A 13,628-nucleotide genomic window follows, 5' to 3' on the forward strand; every position below is an offset into this window, starting at 1 on the left:
CTGTGTGCGTTTCTCTTGGGTATGCATGCACACAGAGCAGAATCGCTGTCTGGGTGAGGCTGAAGACAAGTAGGGGGTTCAAACCCAGGGTCGTGGGTCTCCCAACACTTAGACGGTGATTTCTCACCTGCATTTCCTTCTTTTTTTTTTTTTTTTTTTCGAGACAGGGTTTCTCTGTAGCTTTGGTGCCTGTCCTGGAACTAGCTCTTGTAGACCAGGCTGGCCTCGAACTCACAGAGATCCGCCTGCCTTTGCCTCCCGAGTGCTGGGATTAAAGGCGTGCATCACCACTGCCCGGCCTGCATTTCCTTCTTGATGGGTGGGGAGCGCACTGCCGATTATTTGGGGTCGGTGGGGGCCCTGGTTCTGCTGCGATGCAGTGTGTTCTGGCCCCGGTCTGTGAGCTGCAAGGCAAACCCAGAAGTGGAGCCACACAGGCCTGGGTGTGAATCTCGGCTTTGCTGTTTCCTTGAGTGGCTGTGACCTTGAGCAGATGGCGCGGCAGTGCTCACGCTCACTTGATCAGCTTACAGAAGGGGAAACTCGGTGCCCACAGCTTAGGGTGTTCTTGAGAATTAAGAGAGGCAGGCTGGGAAGTGCTCAGCCCCAAATGACGCTTGCTAAATACAGCCTGTACTCTTATCATCTCAACCAGCCACTGGCTGCCGGCCTGGAGAAGCCTTTGCTGCCTCACACAGGGCTCTCCCCACAGAGCTGGCAGCTGCGCGTGGAAGGAGCAGCTCCACAGAAAACTGTTGATATTTGGTTTGAGACACGAGTCTAAACTGATTTTTCCTGGCTTTAGGGTGGCTCGGAGGCTAAGAGAACTTGCTGAGTAAGCATGGCGTCCTGAGTTCAAATCTCCACAATCCACATAAAGAGTAGGGCATGATCCTAAACAGACAGACCTGCATCCCCAGCACTGGGGAGCAGGGAACAGGAGGACACTCCAGGTTCGGTGGAGAGAGTGACAGGGTGGGACAGCTGAATCGTGGCTCCACGTGTGTACAGGGCGTGTACACACACCACACCCATATATTATCCACACATACACACAAGATAAAATTAACCATTTTTTTCTCAACTTACGTGGTGGTCTCTCCAAAAACTATGTGACTTGTCTGCCTAACGCTTTGGCCATGCTGCAAGTAATACAACACACTCTAGGATGCACCCCAAACCAGGGCCCCCTTATGGCCAGTTTTGGGCATCAGGCAGTCTGATTTCAGTGAGACATTCATGGACTCCACTCCACATTTGGTGAGTTGGCAGCAAGGAAGTACAGGAGGTGTTGGGGGCGGAGGTCCCTGAGATGTGTTTAGGCAGCTCTCTCCAGGCCCAGGGAAGACAGAACTCAGGATTGCTGAGTTCTTGCTGGGAAGGATTGATCAGGGATGCTCAGAGCCACAACCTGTCACCCCTGCCCCCCCCCCACTCATAATGGTCTTTTGAGGAGTAAGGAGTGAGCCTTTGGGCTGGGTCCTGCTGGACGTGTGGCTGCATTCTCTCTGGTGTCCTGGCCACCCTAAGAGGCCCGGAGCCAGAACACTGCCTTTGGAACAGTACTGGCCCCACCTCTGGGGCCTGTGAAAAAGGGGCTCTGCCAGACCTTGGCTCCCTGGAGGGGCAAGGCAGTCCCCCAGCTGCCTGACCAGCTGCCACTCAACAGATGGGAGGGCGGTTCTTGTGCTTGCTGAACCTGCCTTGGTTTCCCCCCTGAGCTCAGGGCAATGCAAGAGTCTACACGGCTTCCATGTGGTGGGAGAGGGTTTACTCCAAGACAGAATGACTGGAACCACTGTAGCCCACTGCCCCAGGGGACACTTCATACCCTCTGCCTGCCTCCATTCTGTGAGGTTCCAGCCCCTCGGCCTGCCTGCTGGCAAGGAGCACCCTGGCTTCTGGGAGTGAAAAACTGTAGGCGTTTCCCTTCCCCCGACAGATTCACAGAAGTTAAAGAATACATATACTAAGCTACAGGGAGGATCGAATCCTTTCGAGGTTCGGAGATTCCTACTTGGGAGGTGAACAAGTCCAGTAGGATTTTCTGTAGTGTACAGACACATTCTTTATGTATACGTGTGCATACTTCTTTAAATTGAAAAAATGTAATATAAACTCAATGAGGCAAAAATCCCATCGCAAAAGCACATAAAGGCATGCCTGGCATAACTCTGAGGAAGGGTTCCGCAAGCTCTAGCTGCACTGCCTGCCCCTGGGGCAGGAAACTGGGGACCCATTGCTTCCCTCTGTTCTTTGTGCGCTTTGAATGTCACCATGTGACTGTGCCATCTATTCAAGATGCCAGAACTAGTATGAAAATATACAAAATAATGAAAGCCGCTCCCAACCACTTCCCTTCTCATCTGCCTAACCTGGGATTAACCATTTGCTTTGTGTTTCTCTGGGCCTTTCTGTGTTTGACAGCGCACCTTTCTATGGCTTTAAAAAATAAATAAAGATGGGCTTAGGTTGCACATGTGGTTTTTGTAATGTACAGGATCATGTTGCATGGACATAGCTTTTTAAAATGCTGGATGCTTTAGGGTTCCCTTCAGTCTGAAGTGCTTATTATAAAAATCACAGAATCAGATAAGCATAGGACGGGAAGAAAGTCCCAAAGAGAACCATCTATTTCAGTCTTAAAGACAGAGCCAAAGGTCTAGAAAGCGCTTCAGAGGACGCCAGTTGGCAAAGGTCCCTCAGGGAGGGGAGGAGGATGGGGCAGCAGGGGAAGGGCCTTGGCTTTATCTACTTGACATCTGTGCTTTTCTGGTTGTTTTTTTTAAGGGGGGGAGGGAGGTGTTTTGTTTGTTTTGGTTTATGGAGACAGAGTTTCTCTGGATAGGCCTGACTCTATAGACCAGACTGACCTTAAACCCAGAGATCTGCCTACTTCTGCCCCCCGCCCCCCAGTGCCGAGATTAAAGGTGTGCACCACCACCATCTGTATTTTTTATGGGTGTTTCTGTTTTGTTTTGTGATAGGGCTCATTATGTAGTCCAGGCTCACCCAGAACTCACTGTGTGCACCAGGGTGGCCTGGAACTTGCTATGCCGACAGGCTGGTTTTTTACTTGTGGCATTCTTCCTGCATTTGTAGCTGCGTACCATGCTGCCCAGGTATTCGGTTTTGGTAATTCAGTAACATTTTATTGAGATGTAATTAACACACTATGGCTCTGTCCTCTTCTTTATTTGCAGTGCTGGGACTTGACCCCACGCCAGCCAAATGCTCTACCTTTAGGCTACATCCCTAGCCCGAGTTTGCCCTTTTAAACTGCACAGGTAGTGGGTTGCACAATTGTGTATCCATCCCTGTTCTCCAAATCCAGGACATTTTTGTTACACCCTAACAAAAACAAGCCAACCTTATTAAGAGCACACCTCTTAGCCGTCACTCCCCAGTCCCTCCGACGTCAGCTCTTCAACACTATTAGTATATTTTCCATATATTTGGGATTTGCCTGGCCTGGACATTTTGTGGAAATGAATCCTGATACTCCATGCCTGTTAAATGACAAAACTGTTCCTGGGAGGACACACACACAGAAGTCTAGACACCCCAGACGGGATCCCACGACAAACCAAAGTACAGGTACCACGAAAGCCCAACTTTGTGAGCCAACAGGTTTTATTGGGGTTATTTACAGGAGTATGGGTGAAGGGCCACTTATAGAAGCAGAAATGACTCACAGGCAGCTGCATCACTAAGGCCCACCCCGGCACAGGTGACAGCTCACAAACGCTGGGAAACCTGGAGCCCACTGCACAGCCTGCAGGCAGCTCAGCAGGTTGGAGTGTGTCCTTCCCAAGTGACTCTGGTCTAACGCTCTTCCAGGCAGCTCGGCTGGTTTCTGATTCTTCCAGGCAGCTGATCTGGTCTTAGAGTCTTTGCAGCTTTTCTCCTCTGAGAGTCGTCTTCGGAGTTCGGCTTCACTTTGTGTGAAGCTCTCAGCTTTTATTGCCGACTCTGGCGAAGAGGGACCTAGTGAGCCCAGTGAGTTTCAGGGACTTCTGAACCTGTTTGGAGTTGTTTACATTCTTGCTTAAGGAGCTTCCTGCAATATGAAATGTTTTAATCTCAGAGGAAACTGTCCAGCGACAGTGCCTGCCGTGTCAGGATGGCCTTGCTTGCTTCTTCCAGGCACCCAGCAGCCCTGAGCATCAGGACCCCATTCCTTTCAAGACTAAGTTCTTTTTGTGTGAACACGCCATGGTTTGTTACTTGAGTCCTCATCTGGAGGCCATATTCGGTCGGAAGCTTTATTTGTAGGTTAAGTCCATTCCTCCACAGAGTGTTTAGGTGGTTATTTGTTAGCCTCCTATCGCAACCCCTGGTCATGCTCAGTCTTTTTACATCATCTCATGGGCATGTATGTGATAACTGAGAATGCTTAGAGATCCAGGTCCCTTCACTTCCTTGCTGTGATCAGGGGAACTTGGTGGTGCTATGGTCACCCAGCTCATGGGTTTCTAGGGAGGCAAAGGAGTTTCCACTCAGCCCATGATAGCGGACCCATCTTTCAGGCAGGGAGTCTGACATAGAGCACCTCCTCATCACTCCATAGGAGTCTCCCTCTGAGATTTCCCTTCCAGGCTCCTTGTCCTGGTACACTACCTCTCATGAAAGGGCTTGTTCTGTGACCAGCATGCCCAAAGTCCTCTTTTGAAAGCTCTGGGACTCTTTGCTCTTGGCAGGCTGGTGGCATCCAAACCCTGTCTCCATCTTCCTGCCTCATTGATGTTCTCAAGGTTCTCTAAATGACTTTTTAAGATAGACCTAGAGTGGGCTGAGAAGTTGTAAAAACACCAGACTCAGGAAAGAACCCTATGATCTCCTAGCAGCCAGGCTGGCATAATTGGTGAGTTCCAGGCAAATGACCATCCTGTCTCAAACAAACAAGATGAAGTGATGGGGAGCGTCTGAACAACTGAGGTAGTTCTCTGGTCTCCACCTGCATGCAAACACACATGCATGCAGACACACACACACACTTATACATGCACATAAATGTGCACATTGAGGTTGTCCTCTAGTCTCTACATGCATGCATACACACACATGTGCACATATACTTGCATATATGGACATACACACACACACTATAGGCCAACTTGCTTACTGGGAAGCGACTTTAAACTTTGATGGGGGAAGCCTACCCCAGGCCAGTATTCCTGACTCTGAAGTGGTGGCTTTCCTTGGTGTTTTCCTAAATCCCCCAGGTAATTCTTCCCTGCATGCAGGTTGGAAACCACTGTGTTGGCTCCACTCTAGCCCTCATCAAAGACGCATTTTCTCCCACCAAGCCTTTGGAATGCAATGAGGAGCTAGGTCAAGAACTGGTTGTAGGTTGGCTTTGGTTTTGCTACAGAACTCTGATCAAGTTCCTGCCCATTTCTCAGTTTTAGTAAAGCAGGCCTTGATGGATTAGAGAATGCTCCATGGTTAAGAGCCTTGGATGCTCTTCCAGACGACCCTGGTTCAGAAGACCTACTGGCTTCTTCAGGCACTTCACACATGTAATGCACATGCAAACATTCAGGCAAGGCACCCATACACATAATATAAAAATAAATAAAAATAAGTCTGTCTTTCATGCCTGCAGTAATGGGGAATGGGATGAAGGTTGGGAGTGAACATATATCTAAAGCCACTGGCAAGCATTTTCAGAAATCCGAGTGGGCAGCTCAACTCAGAAAGTTGAAAGCGACCCAAGTGTGGTTTCAAAGGCTGGTGGCATGAATCATCCCTCTCTCGGGAGGAAATGTTCAATGGAATCGTGCGTTTAATTGAATGACTTCTTTAAACAACAAGAAACTTCAGCACTGATTACTGTAGCATTTCCTCAAAGTCCCCACCATGGGGCTTGTGCCGTTTTGCACTCCTGCCAGCAATAAATGAGCCTTCTTGTTTCGTTCGAGCCTCACCAATAGGATGTATTGTTAGATGGTTTGGCCTTTTGCCAGTCTGATCATTGAGAAGTGGTACCTCAGGGTAGCTTTCCTTTGGGCGTCTCCGCCCTGAGTGGGGCCAAGAACTTTCCAGGGTTAAGATCAATTTGCCTTTCTTCTGTAAACTTTCTTCCTCCCTGACTGGGGATGGAACCTAGAACCCCATGCACAGTGGACAAGCTCTCTCCCATTGAATAGTACCCCCCAGTATTTGCTGTTTTTGTTTTTTTTTTTTTTGTTTTGTTTTTTTTAGGCAAGGTCCTAATCTGTTGCACAGAAGGACTTGAATTTATGATTCCCCTGCCTCAAGCTCCTGAGTAGCTGGAATTCTAGGCCTGCCCCCTGGGTCTGAGTGCCCGTGCTCTTGTATTCCTAACCCGTCTCCTATTGAAGATCTCACCAGTTCATTGTTTATCTTCTGTGTGTGTGTGTGTGTGTGTGTGTGTGTTTCTGGAGACGAAACCCAGGGCTTGGGACACATTAAGCCAATTTTCTACCACTGAACTGTGCTGGGACCAAGATGGTTTGTTCTCTTTAATCTGCGTAGTGTTTGCCTGTGTGATCAAAAGTATCAATTCCCCTATCTGCAGCGCTTCTGGGTGTGTGGACCTTTGCTTGTTAGTCTCCCGTGACCATTTTTGAGACTCCTGTGCTGTTTCTAGTTTTGCACCCACATTTTGATCATTAGTATTCATTCTGTGTTCAAAGTCCTTCAAAATGTCACTTCCTGTGAGAAGGAGATTTGCATGCAGAGTTTTAGGGAAGAGCCCCTTTGGCTGTGGCAGGGAGTGAGGCAGAAATAGAAACTGAATCACAGAGATGGCATCAAGTCGAGCTAGTTAGTGGCCCTTTGGGGGTGGGGCACGTGGACCTGGGCTAGTCTTTAGATGTGGGTTCCACCCAGGGAGAGCACCTCAGGTGCTCCCCTTAGCCAGTGAGCACCACCAAGAACAGCCCTCAGCTTGGAGGTCTTTTCTGGGGGGAACGAACCTCTTGGTCCTGAAGCAGGAGGAAACGGCATCCTCTGGATAGCTCATTTGTCTGGTTCAGTGCCATCTTCTCTGCACCTCGAGTGTACTCAAGAAATCTCCAATGAGCCAACGAAAGACAACCAAGTGTCAGCCATGAAAACACACATACCAGTGACATCTGGAACGAGAGGCTGTGTTTATGTATTTAGGAACACACACATGTGTAGCCACACTTGAAGGAAGAGGCCATGAATTTGAATGAGGGGAGGTAGGAGGGAAGGAAGGAAGGAAGAAAAATGATGTAATTATATTATATTCTGGGGGGGGGAGCCCAAAACCACAACAACAAAGACTACAAGAGCACAAATTCCAATTTCCAGCCAACGGGATGACAGGGATGACAGCGGCTGGAGAGGGTGCCATGGGAAGGAGCCCCCGGCAGGGTATTTAGTTACTTCCTCCAGTCTGTCTGCCCCGTGCAGATCACGCAGTGATCCCTGGCTCAGCCTTGGGCTCTGGCTAACACATACAGGCTGGGTTGGGGCTCTCAGTGTGGCCGTTTGGGGACACCTCTTTGGATGTGCGTCATCTTCGTGATCTTTCAGTTTGGCTTCTTCTTTCCTCTTAGCATTCCTTGAAGAAAAGAGGAACCCGATCTCTGGGGAAGACAGATAAGAAGCCCACTGCACAGGTATTTCCTCAGCATCCCTCACGCACCCTGCCTGTAGTTTGGAAGCCCAGACCAACTTTGAGCGTCCTGGGTAGTCCCCAGAAGTCCCTAACACACACACACCCCCAGCCTGTCTCCCCGTGCGTTTTCTTCCCCTGCGTGTTTCTTGAATCTCGGCATTTTCCTTCCCCCAAGCCCACTCTGAACCCATACTTAGACACTCCTGGACCCGCAGATTGCTTACCCAGCATAGGGACAACTAAACACAAGGTTCAGGGCCAGAGACCTTGAACTTGGACTCTGCAGCTTGATTGCTGTCCGACTGAGACAAATCACGTCAACTTTCTCATCTGTTTCCTCATCTGTTCCTGTTCTGTGGGTTTGTTGTAAGAATTAGATAAAAAGCATCATGTTTTGCACGGGCCAGGCACAGAATCCTGTTAACAGCCAGGGTGCCAGGCACTTTTAGTACGTTTTCCCATTTAACAGTCATCGTGTGGGAGAGGAACGGTTTCTGTCCCTTTTACAGATGGGACAGTTCTATCAGGAATGTACATAGTCAATCATAATGTCACTGGCTCCAAGTCTCTGAGATTGTAGGCAGTGTGCCCTGGCCTCTCAATATCAATGTCATCTCGTTGCCCCCCTCCCCCAGCTCTGCTTCCTGTGGCCTCTAGGCCTCGATTCACCCCTGTGTTCTCAGACATAGTCAGTGCACCCCAGAATGCTGTGGCTGGATCCGAGCTGACAATAACCTTCCTTAATGCTGTCTGTCTCCGTGTCCATTGGGCCGCAGGAGGACAGCGCAGATCTGAAATGCCAGCTGCATTTCGCAAAGGAGGAGTCGGCCCTCATGTGCAAGAAGCTCACCAAGCTGGCCAAGGAGAACGACAGCATGAAGGAGGAGCTGCTCAAATACCGCTCCCTCTATGGGGACCTGGACGCAGCCCTGTCCGCTGAAGAGCTGGCTGATGCTCCGCACTCCCGTGAGACAGAGCTGAAGGTGCACCTAAAGCTGGTGGAGGAGGAGGCCAACCTCCTGAGCAGGCGCATTGTGGAGCTGGAGGTAGAGAACCGGGGCCTCCGGGCCGAGATGGATGACATGAAGGACCATGGGGGCGGCGGTGGCCCCGAGGCCCGACTGGCTTTCTCTGCTCTTGGTGGTGGTGAGTGCGGGGAGAGCCTGGCCGAGTTGCGGCGCCACCTGCAGTTCGTGGAAGAGGAGGCAGAACTGCTGAGGCGCTCCTCGGCGGAGCTAGAAGACCAGAACAAGTTGCTGCTGAATGAGCTGGCCAAATACCGGTCTGAGCACGAGCTGGACGTGACGCTGTCGGAGGACAGCTGCTCGGTGCTCAGCGAGCCCTCGCAGGAGGAGCTAGCAGCTGCCAAACTGCAGATCGGCGAGCTCAGTGGCAAGGTTAAGAAGCTGCAGTATGAGAACCGCGTTCTCCTCTCCAACCTGCAGCGCTGCGACCTGGCCTCCTGCCAGAGCACACGCCCCATGCTGGAGACAGACGCTGAGGCCGGGGACTCCGCACAGTGCGTGCCTGCCCCTCTGGGCGAGGCGCTGGAGCCCCACACTGCCCGGCTCTGCAGGGCCCGCGAGGCTGAGGCGCTGCCTGGGCTGAGGGAGCAGGCAGCCCTGGTCAGCAAGGCCATCGATGTCCTGGTGGCTGATGCCAATGGCTTCTCGGTTGGCCTCCGCCTGTGCCTGGACAACGAGTGTGCAGACTTGCGGTTGCACGAAGCGCCTGATAACAGCGAGGGCCCCAGGGATGCCAAGCTCATCCATGCCATCCTGGTGCGGCTGAGCGTGCTGCAGCAGGAACTGAACACTTTCACACGCAAGGTGGATGTGGCCTTGGGGAGCTCTGGCAAGGAGCAGCCAGAGTCCTTCCCTGCGCTACCCACCTTGGGCTCCCAGGGGCCCTCTAAGGAGATCATACTGGCCAAAGACCTTGGCTCCGACTTCCAGGTAAGATGCCCAGGGCAGGGTCCTGTTACTTTTATTACATACGAACTTTGTGTTGGAACAGGCACAGGACAGAGAAGGATGCAAATCCACGTATACAAACAATTTTACAACTTGCCTGCCATTAACAGGCATGTGTTTATCATCCAGAACATGACCAGCCACAAGGCTGCCCTGATCAATCTCCCTGTTGGGCACTATCCCTGCTTCCCAGGACAATCGCCTAGTTTTATCCATTTTTGAACTTTATATAAGTGGAATTATGCAAACCAAACACAGCAGTACCTGGCTTTGTTCACTTGGTCTGCTATTTGCTGTAACAGGTAGTAAAAAATGTATTTATTCCAACTTACTAAGTATAAAATAAGCCTATTGGTTCAGTGAATAACTGCCAAGCAGGCACTTACTGCTGATGGAGGTTGAGTCTGAGGTCCTCTGTTCTTGCTAGATTGCCCCTTTCCCCCTTCTCTCCCCTCCCATCTCCTCTTCCAGTGCTGGGGACAGAACCCAGGGCCTCATACATGCTAGGCAAGTACTCTACCATTGAGCCGCATCCCTGGCCCCCTCTTTTTAAAACATCTTTGAAAATGTACATGTGTGCATATGTGTATACATATGTCACCTGTGTATAGGTGTCCACAGACGTCAGAGGAAGGTGCTGGAGCCTCCGGAGCTAGAGTTGCAGGAGGTTGCAAGCTCCTTAGTGAGTGTTAGGAACTGACCTCGGTCCTCTCGAAGAGCATCAAGAGCTCTTAATCATTGGGCCGTTTCTCCAGGGCAGCCACCCTGCCCCTTGTTTTCTTATCTCGTTTATAACTAAAATTTTTATTACACTTCTTTGCGGAGGATATGTTAGGGGAAGCCATTGTGGACATGTACTGGCCACAGGAGTCAGTTCTCAGATGGTCCTGGAGATCAGTTCAAATTGTCAGCCTTGGTAGCAAGTACCATTACCCATTAAACTATCTTGCCAGCCCATAATTTTAAATTTTCAGGCAAGTGTTTGTGTTTTTTTTTTTAAGATTTTATTTATTATGTATACAACTTTCTGCCTCCATTCATACTCACACGCCAGAGGAGGGCGCCAGATCTCTTTACAGATGGTTGTGAGCCACCATGTGGTTGCTGGGAATTGAACTCAGGACCTCTGGAAGAGCAGACAGTGCTCTTACCCACTGAGCCATCTCTCCAGCCCTGTGTTTGTGTTTTTTTAAGCCTTCTAAATGAGTTTTTGAGAAGCTTAGTCTTTTTTTTTGTTTGTTTGTTTTTTTTTGTTTTTCGAGACAGGGTTTCTCTGTGGCTTTGGAGCCTGTCCTGGAACTAGCTCTTGTAGACCAGGCTGGTCTCGAACTCACAGAGATCCGCCTGCCTCTGCCTCCCTAGTGCTGGGATTAAAGGCGTGCGCCACCACCGCCTGACTGAGAAGCTTAGTCGTGATATCTATGACATGCTACATAGAAAAACTAAAATAGCAAAGACATCATAAATTTGCAAAGTATTATTGCAAAAGCAATACAGAAATGTTTGAAGCAAAGACAAAAAAAAAATAAGTGAATACGTTGTGTTCCTGCTTACCACTTCCTGCCAGTACCTCTGTGGATGAAGACTGGTGATATTCAGTACAGGTATCACATGCCGCAGCCATGTGGGGATGTGGCTCAGTGGTTAGGCACTTGTCTTAGCAAATGGCTCCATCCCCAGCCCAGACAGAAACAACCCAAAACTCCCAAGGCAAATTTTTAAAATGAACAAAGATGACACAGAATTGAACTGCAGTTTCTTGGTTGCAGTTCCACATTTTGGTGCTTGTGTCTAGCTGGGTCCTGGAGGCTCTCTTTCTAAACCTCTTCCACATGCCCTCTCCTGTGCTTGCTTTTTGCTCCTTTTGTTCCATGTTATAGCTACTGTGGATCACTGTATTCTGTGTCCATTTGCTGGATACTTTGTTGCTAGTTCCTACCCTTTGTGCTCAGCACAGGATTGGTGGTGGTCGGTAGAACCAGATAGGAATAGGGTTCCCACTCCAAAGGTTCTTATTGCCTAGTGAGGAAGACTTAATCAACATGGCAAGCCTGTGAATGTGGTATGACAAGCAGAAGAGGGACCCGAAAGGAAGATACATAGTTTCTATCAACAAGGAGCTTGACCTGGTTCTTGAAGACGCTCAGCTCATAAAGAAAGAAGGTGGTAGATTCAAGGAACTGTGCAGAGCCACGTGGCTGGGCTTCAGAGAGTATGGGGTGGTTTGGTTTTCATACTGAGAGCGGATTTCCGTCCATGGCACCGTGGTGTACTATAGCAGCTTCAACTCATGCTTTGCTTTTGAGGCTTAAGATGGCTTTATAAACGAGTGCACAGACCCCATGTTGAGTCTTCTTGTCTTGTCCTGAAGTGTGAGCTGGGCTCACACAGGGGGTAGAGCAGTGGAACTGTTTCTGCAGGCTTTGCATAACAACCGTTCACAAATTCGTGTTTTCACTTGCCCACGCGTTCGGCTTTGCAACAAGCCGTCATTGAGTGGCGGGAATGCACCCTGGTAAGACGGGGTCCAGGTTGCAAGGCCGATCCATCTGAGCCTCACTATCTTGTGGACAACCCTATTATGGAGCTGAGGCCTGGTGGGGACCTTCTGAAGCTCTCCTCGGGCGTCTCCCCATGGCTCTCTTCTGCTTGTGCCCCTCGCTTTAGCCATCTGACTTCAGAGACTTGCTGGAATGGGAGCCGAGGATCCGGGAGGCCTTCCGTGCTGGTGACTTGGACTCCAAGCCTGACCCCAGTCGGAACTTCAGGCCTTATCGAGCTGAAGATAATGATTCCTATGCCTCTGAGGTGGGTGGAGGGCTAAGCCGGAGGTTGGGTTGAAGGAGATTAGTTGGGGCTCTCTCAAAAGCAGGGTGATCCTTCAAGGATGGTGCTATAGGCTTTGGGCATTCTGTTTGGTTTTAAGCTTCCTGACAGCCAGAACAAAAATAGGAAATAAGGGCTGGGCGGTGGTGGTGCATGCCTTTTAATCCCAGCACTAGAGGCAGAGACAGATGGATCAGAAACAGTAAGATCAAGGCCACCCTGGTCTACAGAGTGAGTTCCAGGACAAGCGCCAAAGCTACAGAGAAACCCTGTCTAAAATCCAAAAAGTAATAAATAAATAAATAGACTAATTAATTAATTAAAATTTAAAAGGAAATGGGAATTTGAATTGACCTCATGGTCTAGTTAGAGGAAACGTAGCTGGACATGGTGTGTACCTGTAATCCCAGTGTCAGGATGCTGAGGCAGGAGAAATGCTGAGCTGGAGGCCATCGTAAAATGACTAACGTATATAGCAGAGAGGCCATGGTCTCTATGCAGGCTCTTTGAGTTCATGTTGTGAATCTCCTGCACGCAGGCTGTGAGATCTTGGGTACAGCACTTCGCCTCCTGGGTTGTCAGGTGTGATCTACAGGAACAAAGCCCCTCCTAGGGTTGTTGACAGGTAGATACATGAAAAGCTTTAGCTGAAAGTCTGGCCGCTATGGATGAGGATGAGAACAGAGCTCAGAACATGTCACATGGACTCAGGGGACCTGAGCAAGATGTCACTTGCTGGTCTGTGGTAAGTCCTTAGATACTTTCACATCCTGAGACCCCAGCTTTCCCACCTACAATGTTTATGATCAGTAGAATTTCTAAGGTTCTCTGATCCTTGAAAAGTTCCCTCTGCACTTTGAGCCAGGGATGCTCCCCGGAAACCAAAGCTTCCTGGAAACTGAGGTGGCCTGGACATTCTAGTAGTCATAGGGGAAGGAGAAAAAAAAAAAAGGAAAAATGGTGTCTGGGCATGTAACTGACTTACCAGCACAGTACTGGTAAGTACTGTGTACTTACCGTGCAGAAGACCTTAGCTTTGATCCCAGTGGGGAGATGGGTACAGAGAAGGAAATAAGCTTGTTTGTGTCAGCTTGTTTACACATTTAATCAATTCCCTTTATTCTTACCGAGCAGTTATGACTGAAACATGAAACATGGCACCAACCCTGAGTTCAAGGAGGATGTGTGAGGGTAGCAACCTGATGATAAAGAGA

The 13,628-nt window shown here is 49.6% G+C and overlaps 1 protein-coding gene across 1 annotated transcript in view; it reads left to right on the top strand.

The window, feature by feature from the left end:
• Mtcl2 (microtubule crosslinking factor 2) overlaps positions 1-13,628 on the top strand; it is a 66,203-nt gene that overhangs the window by 27,182 nt on the left and 25,393 nt on the right. Inside the window, exons 4-6 of the mRNA XM_050151039.1 lie at positions 7,554-7,616; positions 8,392-9,570; positions 12,256-12,396. Coding sequence (XP_050006996.1) covers positions 7,554-7,616; positions 8,392-9,570; positions 12,256-12,396 — 1,383 coding nt within the window. The remainder of the gene's footprint in view (positions 1-7,553; positions 7,617-8,391; positions 9,571-12,255; positions 12,397-13,628) is intronic.

This window comes from Alexandromys fortis, unplaced genomic scaffold, assembly GCF_014885135.2.
Source record: "Alexandromys fortis isolate MF-2015 unplaced genomic scaffold, M_Fortis_MF-2015_v1.1 scaffold_27, whole genome shotgun sequence".
Lineage (NCBI taxonomy): Eukaryota > Metazoa > Chordata > Mammalia > Rodentia > Cricetidae > Alexandromys > Alexandromys fortis.